A 20,376-nucleotide genomic window follows, 5' to 3' on the forward strand; every position below is an offset into this window, starting at 1 on the left:
AGTGAGGCGCGTGGCGGTGGTCAACCATGTTCACCTGTTCTGCAGTTTCTTCCTGAATCATTGGGCACATGTCTGCAGAGTGACCTATACCAGTGCAAATCCCGCATACCCTGGCTTGTGATGCATTTCTCACAGCCTGTTGCCTAACAAACGCAGTCAACTCATTTAGCTGTTGCTGCATAGAGGGTGTCTCTACCTCATTCACCCTACGTATTGGGACATCCTCTCTTGTACTGAATTGCTGTGAATTCTCTGTCATCCCCTCTATTAACTCCCGTGCTTCCTGAGGGGTTTTGTTCACCAGTACCCCTCCACTTGCAGCATCAATGATGCTCCTGTCTCTAAAAAGGAACCCCTCATAAAAATATTGTATGATCAACTGCTCACTTATTTGGTGTTGGGGGCACCTGCGCAACAAGTTCTTATACCGTTCCCAATACTCGTAAAGTAACTCCCCTGGATGCTGCTTGATCCCACAAATTTCTTTCCTTAGACTTGCAGCCCTGGACGCAGGAAAATATTTATCCAGAAATTTTTTCTTCAATTGACCCCACGTGGTGATGCTACCTGGTGACAGGTAGTACAACCAGTCCTTCGCAGAATCTTTCAAGGAGAAGAGGAATGCCCTCATTTTTATCTGCTCTTCTGTGATTCCCGGGGGTTTCATACTATTGCACACGACATCAAACTCCTGCAGATGCTTATACGGCTCTTCACCTGGTAAACCATGAAAAGAGGGTAAAAGCTGAATCAGACCAGATTTTAGTTCAAATGGAATGTTGTCATTTAAAGCGGGGAAAGTAATGCATAAAGGCTGCTGAGTTAAATCAGGAGCAGCCACCTCCCTTAATGTTTGTGCATTAGCCATGGCGCCCTCCTCCTGGTCAGAGTCACTCGAAGTGTTACCAAACGAATCTGTTGGTTCAACTTCTGACTCGAGTCTTTGAGATGTAACACTGGAGTGCTCTTCTCTGAGCTGTCTGGTTTCCTTTCTCTTTCTACGCGCGGTCTTCTCTACCTCAGGGTCAAAAATCAAATCACCTGTGCGAGAAGATCGAGGCACACACTAGAAGAAAACCAGAAAATTAGGACAAAAATGAATTTAAAAAGAAACAAATAATAACGCCAGTCCCCGGCAACGGCGCCAAAAATTGACAGGTTGTCGAAACCTGTGCAATAATAAAATTAAACCTAATTGCCAGTTAAAATGACCAAAACCCAATTCCAAGTACTGGAGCAGGGACTCTAGGTGTGCAATGAGTTACTTGATTCACCCTGTTCCCGAAGAGTTTGCTTGATCCGATATACCCGAATGGAATGGTTATTTCTTTTCACAAATAATTATGAATTCGTAGACAGCGCAAGTAGGGTCGTATCCACAGGGATTGGGTATATTTGTTTCTTAAGAAATTCCAAGTGACACAGGGGGGTGATTTTGTAGGAACGACGATAATTAAATAAATTCAAATAAGTAAATAAAAATAAACAACTAACTAACAATTAAACCACAATTCACTGGACTTAGGATAACAATAATTAAAGGCCTAAATTAATTAAAACAAGGAAATAATCAAAATTAAAATAAAGTAGGCAACTAAAAATTCAAATGGCAATACACCAAAATCAAGGTAATATTAACTACAGATCTAGCCAAGAAGTAACTTCAGCAACGGTTCACTTAATTGATCATCGAAACAAAGGCAATCCCAATTATTTACCAATAAATAGGTTATAACTACCAAACAAGCGATGGCAGTCAACCCCTCCTTATTGTGTCGGTGATCAAGGTACGCCCGTTAATCACTGTTTTAATTGAGAAATAATCCTAGGTACGCCCGTAGAATTTAATTCTCCAACTGCCTTACGTATTAGAGGAGCCCTATTCTAACCAAATAACACACTACCAGGGTTATTTTAGATTAGCCCGCGTATCCCCCTGACACGAATCTAATCGTGCCAGTTGTCGCTATTTTGAGGTAGTTAAACAATTACGGATTTAATACCCCAATTGACAATAGATTACCAAATCAATTAATTATCCGGATCCAAGACAATCAACTAATTAAATAACCATAAGCATAGTAATCAGGGAATACACGAATACCAAGAAATAAAAGGGAAAGATTAAATTAAATCGATCTCACAATTTTCAGGTGACCCAAAGCATCCGTCGTTTCTTGACTAGAACGAGGGGATTAGCTCATATTGGATGAACTAAGCCCGCGGGAAATTTCAGCTAAAGTCACGGCCATTGTATGTATTTCAAGAGCCGCAATTCGTCAAACACTTAGAAAGCAAATGTAAGGCACGGGTAACAATTGAAGCCCTTTATTGTTCCTAGCATCCGCAGAGCAAAATCATTCACAAGGTGCAAGAAGGAAAAGTCAAAGGAAGCAGGCTCCAATCCCTGCCATGCGTAGGATTCAGAAGAAAAGAAATCAGGAAGAAAATGTCAAAGCTAAAAGCTAACAATTGCTTTTCTTCCTCACATCCGTAAGTTCCTAAAGTCAAAAGTAAGTCCAAGGGAAAACAAAAGTCAAGCTTTTTTGCTAAGCTACAGCCGGCCAGAACTAAGGGAAAAAAAACTAGCTCCCCAACTTCCTTCCTCCTTTTTCCTTTTTAATTGCGGCGCACATCAACAGGAAGAGAAGCCCTCCGTCCGTCGTTCCTTTGCAAAAATTACCAAAATGGGCGTGACATCTTCTGTTCCAAAAGTGCCCCTGGGACAAGCTTAATCATTTGAATTCTTTTCCTGCCAATTTGACACCTTTTATCATATTTATATTCTACTCCCTGAAATAAACGTCAAATACTAAAAATGAGTAGAATCCAGCAAATAAATCCACATCAAGTCAGGTAATAGGAGGAATTAATAATAAAATAAATGAATAAATTGCAACCTATCAATAAATAGGTCAGAATCTATGCCTGACCCCACTATTTTTAAGGCGGTTTTTTGTTAAAACAAAATGAGCTTTCTGGGTTATTAAAATGAATGAAAAAATCTCTTTCTTATATATTGAATTTGTCTCCATAATCAATCTATCTGAACCGCTGGTGATTCCTAACAAGTTGTTCATTAAAATTATAGCGTCACAGAGGAAATATCAATATGAAACTGCCTATTTACCAAACAAATGGAGGCTTCCCTTACCTCAGCTCAGCACAAGTAGATAAGCAAAGTGTCATGGTTTCTAGCCCACGTGTCGAAGGAACTTCATGCAAATTGTGAACTGAATTTGCCAATGCATCATTTGGTCGTATTGATCTTCCACCAGAGATGCAAGACAGCGGTCCTTTTTCTTCTTAAATTTGTTCAAAACCTCTATCAATTACGCAAAGAAAAAAAATCTAATATGGGCTTGTTGAGTATTCCTGGTTTTGATGCCATTGATTTGATTAAGAATATTTGGAGTTCTGGTTTTGATGTCATTACTTTAGTTCACAGATTCCTTAACACTTTTGTAGCTCGATTTAGTGTAAATGCACCTTTTTCCTTCTTGCCACCATATCTAGTTTTCAAATATCTTGACTACATCAGAAGATCCATTTTCAGCGAAGATTTAACAGGAAAAGTTGTGCTCATCACTGGGGCATCTTCAGGCATCGGAGAGGTTTGTTACAAGTTACAACCAACCAATTCGATTTAATTCATCCATTAGTTTCACTTTCTCTGTCCCTTTATTTATTTATTTAAATATTTTTCCACTTTCTTTGTCTCATTTCACGAAGTTCTTAAGGTAATAATTGTCAAGGTACTGACCAAAACTTGAGAAATTTGTTGTGTAAAAATTGTAGAATTTGAAAACAAACATTGGTTTGTCTTTAAAAGAAATGAAAGAAAGTTTTGTACGTTTATATGTTACGCCTAGCATTATCTGATTATGAAATATTGTTATACCTATGGTATTGTTCCTTAGGGAATTTACTTGCTTAAAGATAAGATTTATGTAGAATTTCAGATCACAAAGTTGAAATTCTTGAATCCTGATTAGATGTTTTGTGTGTGATGAAGCATGTGGCCTACGAATATGCAAGGAGAGGTGCTTGCTTGGTTCTTGCAGCAAGAAGAGTGAATATATAGTCTTCGAGAAGTTGCCGAGTTAGCCAAAATACCTGGTTCCCTCCTGTGCCTGCAGATGTTTCCAAAGTCGAAGACTGCAAACGATTGATTGAAACTACCATTGAACATTTTGGGCAATGTAAGTTTATTCAAGTACAACAACACTTGCACAGCTGCACCTCTAATTTTTTCCATGTGTTGCACTTTCTTGCATTTTGTTTTGTGCAAAATTTTTTAGGCTTGTCGTTGCATTTGACTTGACTCGTGCTTAAATGAGAAGTTCAACTACAATATGAGATGAAATGGGGATATCATATAGTTGAAAAGGATAATTACGCTCACCTTCCTTGAGGTTTACAGTAACTTATAGCATATACTCTGTAGCCTTTCTGGAATTACAACTGACCTTCTAGTTATGCTTTGGATTACGATTGAGAACCGATATCTGGGGTTAGTGCAGTTGGCAAGCAGTGCCAGAGTTATTTTCGATGTTAGAACGACTGTCTTCTTAACCCCAATTGTAGCAAAGCCTGAAAAGCAAAATGAAAAAGATTTGTAGTAACACTTTCGTTATGACATAAAATGGATACAAGTCTAATCAGATTCGTCCAACACCCCAAAACTGCGGCTTCAGGACGGGGGGCGGGATGAGAGGGGAGAAAGGGCTTGTTAATTCCTTCATATGAAACTATGAATTGATGCTTAATTGGTCTTTATAGATGCAAATTTCATCTAGTAGTCAACATGAAGTTCTGTTGTATGTTTCTCGATGTACATGTATTTTTTATCCTGAAATTTCAGGAGGTGTATTTATTAACTCAGTGGATCATCTCGTCAACTGTGCTGCCGTCGCGACCCTCGCCTTATTTGAAGACTCAGGAGGTTGATGTCGACAATTTTGCCCCGGGAATGGTAATGAAAAAACTAATTCCAGTATCTGTAGTAACAATAATGTTAGTTATTCATTCATCTGAAGCTAGAACTCTAGAAAATGACCAATCTATTCTGGAGTCAGTTGACACAAGTATCTTTCTCATTGTTTGATTAAGGGAACTTTGGTCAATATGATCTACCTTCTGTATTTGTAGGACATAAACTTTTGGGGTTCGGTTTAGACAACCTACTATGCAATTCCACATTTGAAGAGAAGCAGGGAAAAGATCATTCAAATTACTTCATCCACCAGCTGGTTACACGCCCCAAGATTAAGCTTCTATGCTGTACAGTTCTTTTTAAGTCTATTTTTACGATTAATCTTTCATACAATGGAGTCTGTATATGTCTTTTGCATGCAACATGGATCTGGGCTGTTTTGTCTTAATAGAACACTAGTTTCTACATGCTAAAAGCTTAAATCCATATTCCTAGAGTTTTGATCAATATTTGAATTTCGAAGATAACAAGTTGATCTAGCCTTACAACTCAGGCAAGCAAAGCTGCTATCATGAGTTTCTTTGAGACGCTGAGAGTTGAATTTGGATCGGAGAAAGGTATTACAATTGTCACACCAGGTGTGATTGAGAGTTGCAATCTTATTCTAGTTTCCTGAAAGGACCATTCAATTCCAAGGGCGATCAGTAGCAAACTTATTTCTCTCCTGTTCCAGCAGTTCTGAGATTAATTCATCTGAAACTTATGATTATACCTCATCAAACACATGACAGTCAGTTAAAAAAAAGCCCATGAAACTACCCAAAAACCCAAGAAAAGATCCCCAATGATCTCAACCATTTTACATCACTCACAGTACCTGAAAATAACAACACAAAAATGGGGAACTCAAAGGCTTGCACGTCTCTGAAGGTTGCCTTACAGTGTCTAATATTTTCTTATTTTTCAAGTAGAAACGTGCAGTGCAAATCAACACTTAGTAGTACATGGAGGATGAAAGACTTCAAATTGAAATGCCCAATGACTTCTTCATCTTCTCAACTTCCAAATACACTGTTGAATAAGGTAGGAACTCTGAAAAGTGACTTTTGCTAAGATCATTTATTGCAACAGCAAGTTTAGGAATCTCCAGTGTCTCCTCATGTGTCAATTTCCTGACAAACCTTGCAGGATTCCCAGACCAAAGCTCACCGGTTGGTATCCTCCTCCCAGGAGGAACAACAGATCCAGCTTCGAGAATGGAGTGGCTCTCAACCAAAGAACCTTCCATCAAGATGGAATGCTGCCCAATAATGCATTCAGGTTCAATTGTGCAGGATCGCAACAGACTGTATGCACCAATAGTAACAAACCTTTCAATTGATGTCTCTGCTGGCAGTCCTGCAGAAACACAACAGGAAACAAAATCATGTCTCTCTCCTAACAACTGCACTCGAAATCATTGCGCACCATTAATTCAAACAAAGGTGTGTTAAAGGTGCCCAAACCAAAATGGATCACTCTATTCATTATGATTGAGAGTTTCTGTTCCTTTGTCACAGTCAGCAAATGGAGTCATGACACATTGAAATTGCACTACTGGGATTTTTCCTCATAGTTTCTAAGTACCAGTTTCATCATTTTGAAAGATTTCGTCAGAAGATGGGGTTCACTATAGTACTAAATGCAGGCATCTGCTTCATGAGGAATGGAAGGAGCTTGAGGATATATATAAACAAAGAAAGCAGAGAAAAGCCAGATACATGTAATTGATCAATGTTTATATGCCTACATGTAAAGCTGACACCATGTGCAGTTCAAACTAACCACTTGTAAGTTCGTCAATGCAAAAACATAAAAGGGAAATGGCTGTGCTGTAATTCAGTTGCAGTGAAAGTCAATTCATCATCTGTCAAACAGAAACAAGGGTCTCTAAATCTTGTTTAACTTGATGATCTAGATCTCTGATTCTCAACCACACATAATAGATCACTGAGGAAAATCAGCGGGCTGTTACATAGTATCAGGAGCAGGAAGCAGCTAGCAGATTATTGTGGTAGCATCTATAAGAGGACATCAGGCGAAATAGCAACAGGCTAGAAATTAGATTCCATACAATGTGGTTCCGACATCGGTACAACTCCTTCAGCCTCATGAATATAATGCGCACAAAATTAATTCAAATGAATCAATGCAAAGACTATCATTATCCATGCTACTAAAGTAGATAGATAATACAAAAAGATGAGATGTGTCCTAATACAACTTAATTCAAAGAGGAGAAGAAACTGTATCAACTTTATTCTTCTTATGAGTTCTCTCTATGGAAGTTACCAACATAACCAACAATCTTCTGTCAGACTATAACATGTAAAAGCAGACCTTGTTCTGATGTTTCCTTTAATGCCAACAGCAGCAGTAAGCAAGTTAAAAACAATGAAAGTGCAAAGACGCCAATTAGAAAAGCAGAAATAATATTCCAATGCGTGAGATCTATATGATATTCACTCTTTTTTTATTTACTTGTTAAGACAATACGGAAGTCAATTAGCTAACCATTTTTTTCTTGACACTCTAGACAGGTTGTAAGGTTCATGAACACTGTTAATGCCCAATGGCTCACATGTAAATTTACTACAAATAGCAACAAGCATATTTAAGTATATTTAACTTCAAAAATGTCATATCAGAACAATTACAAAATTGAGGTAATTAATGATCAAAGTGGTTTTTGTGATTTTTAGAACAACCTCATTGACAAGAAAAGGATGTGCAGAAGAATAGAGAAAATGAAGAAACATAGGTGGGCATAAGAAAGAATAAGCTGGATAATAATTATGGAGCTAGAGAAAGGTGGTGAAATTTAAAAGAATGCAACGGAACCTAGGTGTAAACTTTCCTGAATAAGAACGTCATATACTGAATTATAGATGCAAAGGCAACTTTGGTTAACAAAAGAAAACATAACTCCAGGAACAAAAAATTTCTATTACATCATAAGAAACAGAAATAGTTATATACCGAAAAACATGAAAGGAAGAAGAAAAACCCAAAAACAAAAAGAGGCCAAGAAAGTAAATAAGTACAAGAGAAACATGCTCAAAAACAGAGAAAATTCCCAGCAGCATGTATCCCATTGTTCTGTAACTCCAGAACTCAGTGAAGGTTTCAGAACAAATCAATTTCCAACTAGGAGTTCAAAGATCCTAGCTCTATGGTTTTCCTCTTGACGTCAATCTATTCAATCTAACAATTATTATGTCATGTATATTTACTGACTATGTGGGCAACCACCAAATGTTTCACAATTAACGAAATTAACTTTAAGATCAGGCTACATTATCTGCAAGGAATATAGCCTCCTATTAAGAAAAAGAAAGTATCTAATAAGAGGAAGACAATTTCTAGCAGTATCAAATTTCACCATACAATTTTGTCAAAAAACTTCTATCATTGAATATCAAGTCATACAAGGAAGGTTTTTTTGCAACAGGAGGAGATGTTTGCACTGAAAGTAGCCCCAAAACATAATGGCATAATGAAAGCGGCTTGCGTAGAAAATCAGTAAAGATTGATTACCACATGCTAACCAAAGAATTTTTTTTTTTTTGGATGACCAAAGAGGCTAATAACAAATACATTCATTCACGTTGTCCAAAAGTTGGTCAAGGACATCAAAGGTTTTAAAATTACCAAAATATGGTAAACTGAACTATACAATGGGGAACATATGCAACTACTTAAGGAAAAACAAAAATACAGATTGAGAAACCTAAAGATATAGTATTGGATTTCTCTACACTAAAACTGTTGTAATACACATATAATGTGGCACTATCATATCAAGCAGCCAGGAAGCAGTCCTCAAACCATTACTAAGCAGAAGTTATTCGTCAATTAGGACAAGTATTCAGTCATAATACCTCCTAAGAAGAATAGACAGGTCTTATCATGTACCAAACACATTATCTCAGAAACAACAACTTTGGCCTAAAAAACAATTGTCTTGAACAAGCACCAATACACTTTTTGATGATAACTAAATAATCTTCCTCCTGAATTACATTGAACCCGCTAATCCTTTTTCACCTTTTCTTTCGTTTTCCAGCAAACAGAAAGTAGATAGCCACAACAGTGGTAATACATCAAGCCCGAATCAATAAACTTCACAACATCAACACAACCCAACATTTCTAGCCAATGACTCTTTAAATGCTTTTCAGCAAGAAATAAAAAGGCATCATAGCACTAAAGTCTAAATTTTGTACAACATCCCCTGCTGACTGTACTACATTTAAGCATTACAAATCGGGCATTGAAGTTTGTACATAGGAAAAAAAGATTGACTAATTAGGGAATTTTCACTAACCTGTAGGAGAATTCCAGGCGGCGTGAATAACACACCGCTCTTGCACATTGGAGCAAAACCCTACAGTAATCTTATTAAGATCACCGCGCAAGACCGCGCTATTCCAGACGGAAGCCCCGTCGTAAACAGTGACCTGGCCGGCGAGGACGACATTGGGTGCCACGTAAGCATCGACGGCGATCTTGGGGAGCCACTGACCTAAGGGGATGATTCTTCTCTGGCCTCTGTAGTCCCATTTCACCCGATCCGCGGATTCTACAATTGGGATTGATTTTGTCGCGGGTGATGCTGAGGTAGCTGCTGCTACTGCATCGGTGGAGAAGCCGCGGGGGAGGAGACGGTGGTGGCCGGCGGAGGTGGCGGTGGCCAGGGCCCTTCTTGACAGTCGAGCTAGAGCTGCCATTTTCTCAGGTATTTTGGTTACTGACAAAAGGGGGTGTCAGAAAGGTCTGCCTTTGGAATATGACTGAAGTATTATTTACGTTTTGACCCCTCATAACTTTGAGCATCGACATCTAGGTCCCTATATTATTATAAAGTAGATAGATTTTTAATTTTCTCCTCCTTGGTTGTTCCTTGAAAAAAAAAAAAAAAAAAGTGTGTATATATTTTCTAGGTTTAGAATGACAACCACGAAGGGATGGAATTTAGGATTGCAATGAGGGAATAGGAGGCACGAGTCTGTTTTGATTTGTGAATATACGAGCGATCATACAAATTCAATTTTAAATTTTGGTTTCAACTCACCTCTGTTATAATTATTATGAACGATTCGAATTTTATTATAACACAATAACTATTATAATATCTTTTTCCTATCCACAATTGTAGGAATAATTTGCAAATTTTATGACTAGATGAATTGTGAAAAATGGTCAAGTTTCCAAAAAAAAAAAAGTTGAATAACTTGGCACTACATTGGAAAAAATGAGCACTCAATTTTCTTCAAGCAAAGCAGCACAAGAGCTTTATATAATGAGCACTCATATTTCAATCAGATGTTTTGGAATATGTACAACAGCCATTTAGTCTTTACCATAATTTTTTAAAATCACTTTCTTAAACTATGTGTTTGGATAGTGGGTTATTTGAGATATTTTTATTGTAACATTTTTTGTGATGTGATGTATGTGAGATAAAAAGGTAATTGGGAAGATAAAAAGCTGTATTGAAAATTGTAATGATGATGCAAGCAAATATATTTGGGAAAATAACCAACTATCCAAACAATCGATTTCAAGAAAAGAAAAAAAAAATTGCAGCATTACTTGCCACAACATTGTAATCGAATTTGAGTGAAGCATAGCATACCCATACAGTACCAATGTTGAGAAGATTAGCAAGCGATAAATAAAATGGCATGTACTTCACACTTTCTGTCTTAATCACATTGGACTGCACCCAAAAAAATAAATAAATAAACAAGCCACTTGTTTAGAAATAATGACAAATAATTAATTAACTCTGAATCCATTGTAACAAAAAGTATTAAGTAATACATCCCATAACTGTCAATGGCGAAAGATGCCACTTGTGCTGTTAACCTATCCGGATTCAAGATTAATTTGATGCTAATCTTTTACTTTAGAGGAGTTAGTCCAACATCAACTATGAGGGCTCTTTCAATTGAGAAATCATGCAAGTAAAAGTAATGTACATGGAGATTATAAATCATTCGTACCCTTTTCCGCCAATCGGAGTGGACGAAGAATAATGTGACGTGCGTGGCTTCTATAACGAATCCAATACCATTAATGGTCGAAACCAAGATGCTATGAGATTTGACGAATGGAAGGCCATAAAATACCCACATTGCACAATTCAATAGCGTCATGACATAAGGGTCTGGCTTGAATTCCGCGACTCATTTTGCTTTACATATTTTTACGAATGTTGGGCTGCATATACAACAAACAAAACACGTTAGGAGATTTAATCATAATTCTTTCTTTTTTTATAAACGTTACCTATATTCAGTGGCGGAGCCAGAAAAATTTTTTAGTGGGAGTAAAAGTAACATTCAAATTTTTTACCTGTTATTTTCTAGTTTTTTAAGCAAAAAAAAAAAATTCATCAATAAGTTAAAATGAAAAAACTTTTTTAGCTTTCAAATGGAACCTTATGGCCCATATATCCTTTTAGAATATTAGTTCATGAACCAATTTAAAAAATCAAGTAATTTTTTCACTTCCGCAAAACTATGGGAGCACACTTAAAATTATATCAAAATTTTACGGAAATATTATAAAAATCTAAAGGTTGTGTCATGACACTCCCTTGGTCTAATTGGATCTGTATACCCACTAGCCCCCTATCACAGCTTTCTTAGGTTCCTCCTCCCCTCTAGATTAAGATAGAGTAGGTTATACAAATATATCGTTACTGACAAAAAAAAGAAAAGCAACCTCTACGCGTGTATGATAAATAAGAGACAATGAAAATTGATGACAAATTGAGAACTAACCAATTATCCCAACAACGGTCCTTATCGAGTCGATGTACACCATCTTTGACACCTGAATTAAGTTAAACATGGGAAAAAATTAACAGTGGAAATTAGATATAGCTAATAATGCGTATAAAAATTTTGCAAATTCAATGGAAAAACACATAGGTAATCATGAATCTGAAGTAAGGTTGGTCGTTTTCGCAAATAAAATCGTGCGAGAAAATGAATGCTACTGGATGAACATCCTTGTTAACGATGTTCTTTCTGTCTAATTTCTTTAAAAGAATATAGAGCCTGTTTGATAAGCAAGTTTTTGGTCAAGTTTATCTGCTTCAAGTTTTTTAACAACTTTAACTATAGTAATCTCAAAAAAAATTTCAAAGTTTTTAAACTATACATTTCAAAATATCTAAAAATTTATACACTTCAAAAATTTTTCCTACAACTTTTACAATGAACTACATTAAAATTTTAGACAAATATTCAAAAAAACTCATTTGCCAAACGGGCCATAATTAGGTAACATGAATCCTACCTCACCTAAATTTATGAACATTAAAGCAAACTGAAGAGATAAAGCTGCTCACAAAAAAAAAAAAACTAAAGGCAGTAAATGACATTGAAAAAAATTCTTGCGAAAGGAGGAAAAAAAAAACACTATGCATCAAGAGTTTGACCATTTTCAAATTCTCAAGCAAGATCAATCTTTGCATATTCACTATTCATAAAATAAATATAAAGACTAATTGCTAGAATTACCTTACAAGGGTGCAAACGTGATGATCTTCAACTGGAATTGAACTTGAGAAATTTGCTAAAACATAAAACTCTGAAAGATATATAGAGGAATTGGAGCTACGATAATTTAACCTCTGAAAATATATGCAATTGCTATTAATTAGCCATGGTAGTTATTTATAAACATGTAAAATTATCCAATTCTCTATCAAAAAAGATAAAAGAAATTCCACTCCCAATATGAAACGGTTGTCAATTAATATTTTCTGTACATCCTAATCATCTGACTCATAAATACGGTTGGACTCGTAAACCTAATCCGATTGTAATTTGTACATGTAAATTGCATCGTGGGTTTAGATTTATGAAGGATTACAGGGCGATGTCACAAGAAAAAGACTTCAATATCCTGGTTAATTTGTCATGAAAGAGTTCTTGCAATTTTCATTTGATTCGTTTAACAATCAATTTTCATGAAAGATGATCCATACTAAATCTCACAACTATTTTCTTTACACAAGTTTTATATGTTTAGTTTGATTAAACAATCAATTCATTCTCTAACAGAGTTCAATAATAGTGGTTTAGAGTGGACAATTGTACATATGAGCCCAGCAAAGTGGCACGTGTTAAGGAGATTTTCTGCCCAGAAATCCTCAACGCCCATATGATGCAGATCTGCAAAGTTGGCTAAAGGGGCCCACTGTTGAACGATCCAAAGTCGGTATGCACAAATCATGATCATGATTCATGGGTTAGGCCTCCGTGCCCCCCACTCCCACGTGCCGATCTGCTTGGAGCGTGGGCTTTATATTCAGAAAAGTTGATGACTTTTTGCAATAGAGGGCCGACAACCTTAGGCCTACCATAAAGCAAGTCCTTTCACAAAAAGCCTCTAATCCCCAAATGCATCCCCTCAAGGCGGCACGTGACTTGGGAGCGTAATTATTTCGCCATTCTCATCTCTTTCATTTATTTTTTTTTTAATTTTTTTTTTTGCTCGTAAGAGCCCGTTTGAATCGCTATTTTCTGAAAGTTTTATAAAATTTTTATTTTATAATGTAAAGCTTTGATGTATCCAAGATGAACAAGTGACTGAGAAATGCGTTTACAGAAAGAAAACGTAAATTTTTTTTTTTTTTTTTGGAGAAAAAGGATAATTTAAATGAGACTTATACAACTTTACCATATGTATTGTGTTGTCACATAGTATATATACTATAGGGAAAAAAAATTTTGATATCGTACCCTTAGGTAGTCATTTATCGTGAAAAGGATGATTTCTGTAATTGGTCTTGGAAAAAGAATAATTTGTAAAAAGGGTAGGCATTTAATTAATAGGTACTTAAACACAAGATTGTGCATTATATAAACGCATGGATGCACCAAGTTCTTGCGTGTTCAATCATTGTTGTGCATTTGAAGGATAAGACTTGAGAGTATGGGCAATTTCCAAAGATAGGTTTGTACTTATTGTGTGGCTTGAAATCAATTTGAGATTAACTAAACTAAGATCACGTAGAAAGCTTTACATCTTTAAAGTCCTCAGAGAGCCGTCATGATCATTTTAGTTTGTCCAACCATACAAATACTTTGGCTTATGACCAAATGCACCATACGCATGTAGCTAGCTTTTGTATGGAGAAAGGAGATACTAAAGAAAGAAAGAAAGAAAATTAGCCACACTCGCAATATCCTTGCTAGCTTGTCTTAGTTATTTAATGTGCTATATATATATGTGTGTATGATTGTAGGTAAAGCAAGTCAAAAGTCATCTTTCACATGGAGTTGTATAACTCTTTTTCTGGTAAACACTGTGAATTAACTTTTCTGGAATCATGATTGATGACACAGTACGTATTTGAGATTTTGCTTTCAACATGGTCTTTCTTTATGATCCCCATTCAAGAACTGGTTAGTGTCTCTGTCCGTGTCTCTAGTACGTTAGGGCAATAAATACTACTGTACGTTTCACATCCTCAAGGACAAGCCTCACGAGCTAAGTAGAGGTTCGTTAGTCAAGAGTACGTGAACACAAATTAATTAACTTCATGGGAATGGAATCCGACAACAAGTAAAGAGACAATTAAAGTAAATCAGATTCAAGTTCAACCTAGCTTAATTATGTGTATTTACAACGGGAGGAATCAAAGATTGACTTTCTCCTCTCTCTTTTTTTCCTAGTTACCATCTATATGTATAACAGCATGTCGATCATGCATGTTTCTGCTTTGATCTGTATCTTTTCTCAGCGCTCACTGATACAACTGCAATGGAAAAAACTTCGTACCTATATATGGGATGATGCTATCATGCTAGCTAGGCCACTAATTTTACTTCACAGTTTTCATTCCCTTGGCAATTACTAGCTGATCATGCCAATTTTGGCATGTTACAAATTTTTGACAACAAAAAGAAATGCATGCACCTTGTACATTTACATTGTATACGATTCTTCTTTTTTATCAATATGTTGCATGCCGTGACTCAATTGGCAAGACTTGTTTTGAGATCTAGTAGTGCCTATCTTCGAGTCTCGAGCGTATGCATTTTTGACATATACTTGTACGTAAACTTTGAACAGATGATGACCTATCGACCGTGCACTCATGTTGGAGTCATCTTAATTATATAATACGCGAGTTATATAAACAATATGTAGGTCTTGTTCTCGATTCATTTTAGAAATTTGATACTACCTTTTTGGTTTCTGAAAAGCTATTTTGTTGTATTTGCAACTGATTTTGAAAATCTAGTCTTTAGTTTTTTGGACCTGAAAACCTAGAAATCAGACGTTGTTGTGCTTTTGAATTCTGATTCTGATCCACGTTTTCATGCAAACAAAAATACCCTTTAAATTTTTACCCCAGGCCAAAGGTTAGATAACTTTTTTTACGGTCTTCCTATTCTCATCTCACTTCTAGATTCATCTACGTGCCCTTCTTTTTTCCTCCAACATTTAATCTTCATAAGAAAAAAAAAATTATTTAATTAGTACAGAAATTCATTTAGGTAGCATATAAGGGTAATTTGGTCATTTTATTGTCAAAATCAGCTTTTTAGGTTTTCTTGAGAACAGCTATGCATTTATTAAAATTGATTTTTTAACCGTAAACAAGAACATATGAGTTATTCTGAAAAATATATTTTTTCAAGAATTAATTTTTAAAAAAATTAACTTTTACAATATCAGCATCAGTTGAGATCAAACTCGTATCAAACTCTAAGTCATCATAACTTTATGATTTAAATTTTGACATAATACTCATAAAATACGTCAACATGGGTACAAATAAGACCAAAGGTGTATGAACAACAATATGCAGACTGTCCATTTGGCTCCAAAGCCAAAAGCATGGGCACTTTAGGTATCCAACCCATATATCGAAATGCTTAAATAGATAGAGACCTCAGTTCTGCCAATTCATACTCCTCTTCCTCATAAAAGTACAGTGTCACTTCTCTTTGTCCATTACACCATTATTCTTTGATATGGAAGAAGGCAACCAGAAAGAATTGCAACTTCTTCCAGCTGATTCACAAACGACGCCTTCATCATCAAATGCTTCAGCTTGGCCCTCATCAGAATCCTCCATAAAACTCCGATCAACGACCGATCCCTTCGAGGGACCATCACTGGACCTTCAGTTGTCTATCAGCTTCAGAACTATAAGGACTGGTGCTACTGCGAAAGATTACACTAACAATGATAATCTGATGATGAAATCTGATCCATCAGGGCGCGTTGAGGCCTTGAAATGGCAGGCCGCTGAGGAAATTAGGCTGGCTGCCATGGAGAAGGCGTATGCTGAACGTGTGAGGGAGCTTAGCAGGCGAGAAATGGAGCTGGCGCAGACCGAATTCGCCCGTGCTAGGAACATGTGGGAGAGGGCTCGTGGTGAGGTTGAGAAGGCTGAAAAATTGAAGGAAAGAGCTACTCGGCAGATGGATTCTACGTGCATGGAGATCACTTGCCAATCTTGCAGGCAAAAATTTCGACCTTCATAAAATCTTTTCCAAATTAAAACCCAAACAAAGGAAAAAAAAAATTCCCACTTTGGGCATTAATTAGTACTATTTTTCTAACTTTGTTCAGAGGCTATATAGCGTTACTGAGCTGTGTGAATTGTGATATGTAGCGCTAATTCTTGCATCACGGTTTCATCATTGATTAGCATTCTAATAGTACATTTTATTGTGCTAAGACAGTTGAATCAATAGGGGTGATGAAATGGTGATTCGAATTTGAGTATCTGTATTGTTTGTCATTGATAAGGAGTACCTGAAGTTTTGTTTGACTGAAAAGAAAGTTTGTACATGGAGGAAGCAAGAAATAAAGTCTTGTATTAATCTTACTCAGTACTGCAATCTGTATGACAAATTATTGACCAGACAAATCTGGTTTTTCAAGCTCGTTTAATGTGAACATTCTTGGAATGAATCTGGTGTCAGTTTGTCCATGTCCATGTAAATTCTACCTCAAATTAAGTTTGCGGTGGTCCAAACTTCTGAAAGAAATATGAATGTGCAAGTACAACTAAAGTGTATTATTCATGTGATATATATAAATGTATCTATCATAAACTAGGTCTATCATAAAAGCTCTCATTTATAGATAATTCTTTAGTCTAGTGTGAGAGATTGAATTGTTGTACGCCCAAAGAAAAATATTCACATAAAAAGAAAGAAGAATAATTAGACCTCGCCCAAGAGCCTACAGATCTTATTATAGGAGACATGCACAGGACAGGAGCTTACAAATGCTGCTTACTGGATGAAAGATGGATATATTCTCTGGTTACTACGACCCTTATGGTGGGATCTTGGTTTGTCTATGGATTCTTGTCCTTTCTACTTCTTTCTTGCTTAGACGTTAATGAAAGATGCTTTAGTTTTTGTCTAACTTGGTAGACACATTTATGGGAACGGAATAAGGCAGCTAAATGACTTGTCAATAATGAACAATCCGGATTGCTTTATATGTTTGGCTTCTTTTGGAGATTAATAACCAACAATTCTACAAGTTGATTATCAGGATTTGGCCCATATTATCCTTGGAAATCTCAAATGTCTCAAATGTATGTACATTTCCCTCCCTCAATTAGTTTCCTTTTCTCTCCTAAGTGTACAACTGAAAGCGTTCTGGGAAGTTTCCCAGCCATAATATGTGCACGCATCTTTGCATCCTTTAGGCTTCTACCAATACATTTCCTTCCAATTGTTGAGACCCTTTAATCTATGGAAATGTATACAGTACTAGTCTCTGTTGTTGCAACTTTAACCTTCTTGTTAATTGGATAGAAGCATGTGCTCCAGATTGACTACTCAGTACTGTTTCCGAGCAAACAAAACCACATTCTTTAACAAGAATGCTGCTTTTTGTGGCTTTTTAATGTCCTAGACTAGAACCATAAGTTGGGCTGCCTTACTATTTGTTACTCATTACTTTACAGCTTTGCTTCAGACTTTTGAAATTCTGCCACATATTAATAATAGCAGAGGAAATTATTGCGGGCAATGGTTGGACTGCCAAAGTCAATGTCAATTAGGTGACCATACAGTTAATTAACATGTCCACCCTTTTATTTTTCTTTTTACATTTTTCATATGTTTTTCAGGAATTGAGGACAAGACCAATTCAAGTGTGGTTCTCAGTTTTTCTCTTTGAATTAGGAAGTAAAAGCAAACATATTTGCAAATGTTGGGTTTAAAATCGCTTGCTAGCTAGATAATCTGTAGTGGTGGTGGTCCTATCCTTATTGTACAGTTACAGAAGTTCCAGTTTCCAAACTAAAAAACTGTCCTTCTGGTTAGAGGGACAAGAGATTACTAGTTTGGAGAAGAAAAAAAAATGAGACTTGTACGTATTCAGTTGCTTTTGTACCATTAAACTTCTATAGTTTCTTGAAGGAAAATGCAGCAAGTCAAAATTGAAATGTTTCGAGTCAAGTTGAGAACCTAAATGTGAGTAAAAATGGCAAATGCATGAGAACAAGAATCAAGCAAATTCATCAACAAGAAGACAATGTGGCTGCAAATCATTGAATTCAACCTCTTAACTTTTGCTCATCCGAATACCAAACACCCACTATCCATGTCTACAGATTCAACACAAAAGGGACATATTTTTGGATAGGATGAGTCTTTATGTAAGCATCTCTGCGAACAGTGATTGCAGCAATCCATTTAAGTTGTCGCCAAAAAATTGAATCTTATGATTGTCAGCAACCTTTATGTGCTGAACGTTTATTTCTTGTCGTTATGGAATAATTCACCAATGAGAAATTCCCTTTTCTTTTTCTTTTTTCTTTTCTTTTTCATGTCTCAAAACAGCTGACTTTGCAATCATCAAGATGCATCTTTCAATATTGCTGCTTGTTTCTCATTCGTGCTGTTTAGTCATCTCCATATGGGGACGTTCTTTCAGCAGCATATTGCCTGAAAGGTAGAATTCAGGGCTATATCTCCATCTAGATGGTGATTTTCATACCCATATTAAAGCAATATGACCCTACTTTCAAAATAATTATCAGCCCTCTTGATGTAACAAATCCTTAAATGTGTCTTTCTCAACTATTTTGCATCTGATGCACCCAAATAGTGAACGTAAAATTCACGTTTTGGTGGGGTTTTGGGGTTGGGGTTGGGGTTGGGGTGTGTGGGAAAGCAATGCAAAACTTTAATTTTTGGTCCTCTAGGGTAACGATGAATTGGAGTTGAGCCCCTCAAATTCAAAATCATACCATTTTCATTCTTTGGATATTAGGAAATTAAATAAATGGGGAATTAATGTAGCCATTAAAACTGTGAGTAAGCATTCATAAATAGCTTCACTTAAGTGAAACAGCTGATAAATATGGAATGTTGAAGAAAAAGTAATTTCTCAACAATGGCACATAATGCAAAATCTAAAAAAGATAGTAAATTAATCTTTTGGTGTCTTTATACTTATGAGCATACAAATTATCTGACATTATACCATTTAGTGCATAAATATAAAGTTGAGGAGATCGATGTCGGCCTACTTAATTTTGGAAAACTATAAGAGAGGGTGTTAAATTTTAATAATGAGTCTCAAGGGAATTAATTTAATTTTAAAAGATAATTAATTTGTCCTGTTTCATATTGGAAATCCATAACCAAGTGGAAAGATATATATATATATATGTGTGTGCGCGCGCGCTAACGACAATCATAAACAAATAAGGGGAAAAGATATAAAAAAAAAAAAAGAAATACAGAGATATAAAACTATAAAAGGCTATACATGTCTTAGAAACAAAGTTACACAAGTTAATAAAATCTGCACCTTGATCTTTCATATCTGTCTACACAAAGATAGAAATGCACGTCAATTCATTTGATATCTATATTTATTGATAGATGAATTGTGCAAGGCATCTGTTTAACAGTTCCCCCTCCAGGGTAGTATATTGAAGATGCATTAGGAGAAGATATCTATTTCCTCATGCTTACACTATAGATGCAAACCAAGGAAAGATGGCATTTACGGATAATTAAAGCAAGATGAGTATAAGAATTCTTCTCAAAGAATCGTCCAGACTGCCAACTCCAACATTGAATTCAGAAACAAGAATGGAAAATATAATGAGTAAACCATCAAACAAGACAACATAACAACCATACACTATAAATCAAGCATGAAAAAATGGTAAAAGAGGCCTGAAAAGGGAAAACTGTTGCAAAGATTGATTGGAAGTATATATGCATAAAACAACTGTGACAGATAGCTGCAAATACTGGGTTTAGCCTGCAAAAAGAAAGCCGTCAGTTCTGGAAGTACGTTAAGCACAACAAAGAGAAGTTCATGTAGCAACAAGATGAGGAAAAAAAAGAGGAAAAGAAAAGGAAAAAGGAATACCCCCC

At 36.1% G+C, this 20,376-nt stretch overlaps 2 protein-coding genes and 1 pseudogene across 2 annotated transcripts; 2 read left to right on the forward strand and 1 right to left on the reverse strand.

Annotated features, from left to right (window-relative positions):
* Positions 1 to 3,018: 3,018 nt before the first annotated feature.
* Positions 3,019 to 6,841, forward strand: LOC113738898 (11-beta-hydroxysteroid dehydrogenase A-like; annotated as a pseudogene).
* Positions 5,673 to 9,751, reverse strand: LOC113739924 (gamma carbonic anhydrase-like 2, mitochondrial). Its single transcript, XM_027267342.2, has 2 exons — positions 9,303 to 9,751; positions 5,673 to 6,334 (listed from the first exon to the last, which is right to left on the reverse strand). The coding sequence occupies exons 1-2, from the start codon at positions 9,703 to 9,705 to the stop codon at positions 5,958 to 5,960; spliced, it is 780 nt and encodes a 259-aa protein (XP_027123143.1). The 5' UTR covers positions 9,706 to 9,751; the 3' UTR covers positions 5,673 to 5,957.
* Positions 9,752 to 15,759: 6,008 nt separating this feature from the next.
* On the forward strand, positions 15,760 to 16,844 carry LOC113738816 (uncharacterized). Its single transcript, XM_027266083.2, has one exon. The coding sequence runs from the start codon at positions 15,982 to 15,984 to the stop codon at positions 16,495 to 16,497; it is 516 nt and encodes a 171-aa protein (XP_027121884.1). The 5' UTR covers positions 15,760 to 15,981; the 3' UTR covers positions 16,498 to 16,844.
* Positions 16,845 to 20,376: the final 3,532 nt, after the last annotated feature.

The sequence above is a fragment of the Coffea arabica genome, chromosome 4c (genome assembly GCF_036785885.1).
Source record: "Coffea arabica cultivar ET-39 chromosome 4c, Coffea Arabica ET-39 HiFi, whole genome shotgun sequence".
In the NCBI taxonomy this organism is placed as follows: Eukaryota; Viridiplantae; Streptophyta; class Magnoliopsida; order Gentianales; family Rubiaceae; genus Coffea; species Coffea arabica.

What these genes read in the sequence shown, in the direction of transcription:
- LOC113739924 (XM_027267342.2), bottom strand. Translation starts at nt 9,705, where the DNA reads ATGGCAGCTCTAGCTCGACTGTCAAGAAGGGCCCTGGCCACCGCCACC. An exon ending in CGCCTGGAATTCTCCTACAG is followed by an intron (nt 6,335 to 9,302) that starts GTTAGTGAAAAT and finishes GTGTTTCTGCAG; the next exon opens with GACTGCCAGCAGAGACATCA.
- LOC113738816 (XM_027266083.2), top strand. Translation starts at nt 15,982, where the DNA reads ATGGAAGAAGGCAACCAGAAAGAATTGCAACTTCTTCCAGCTGATTCA.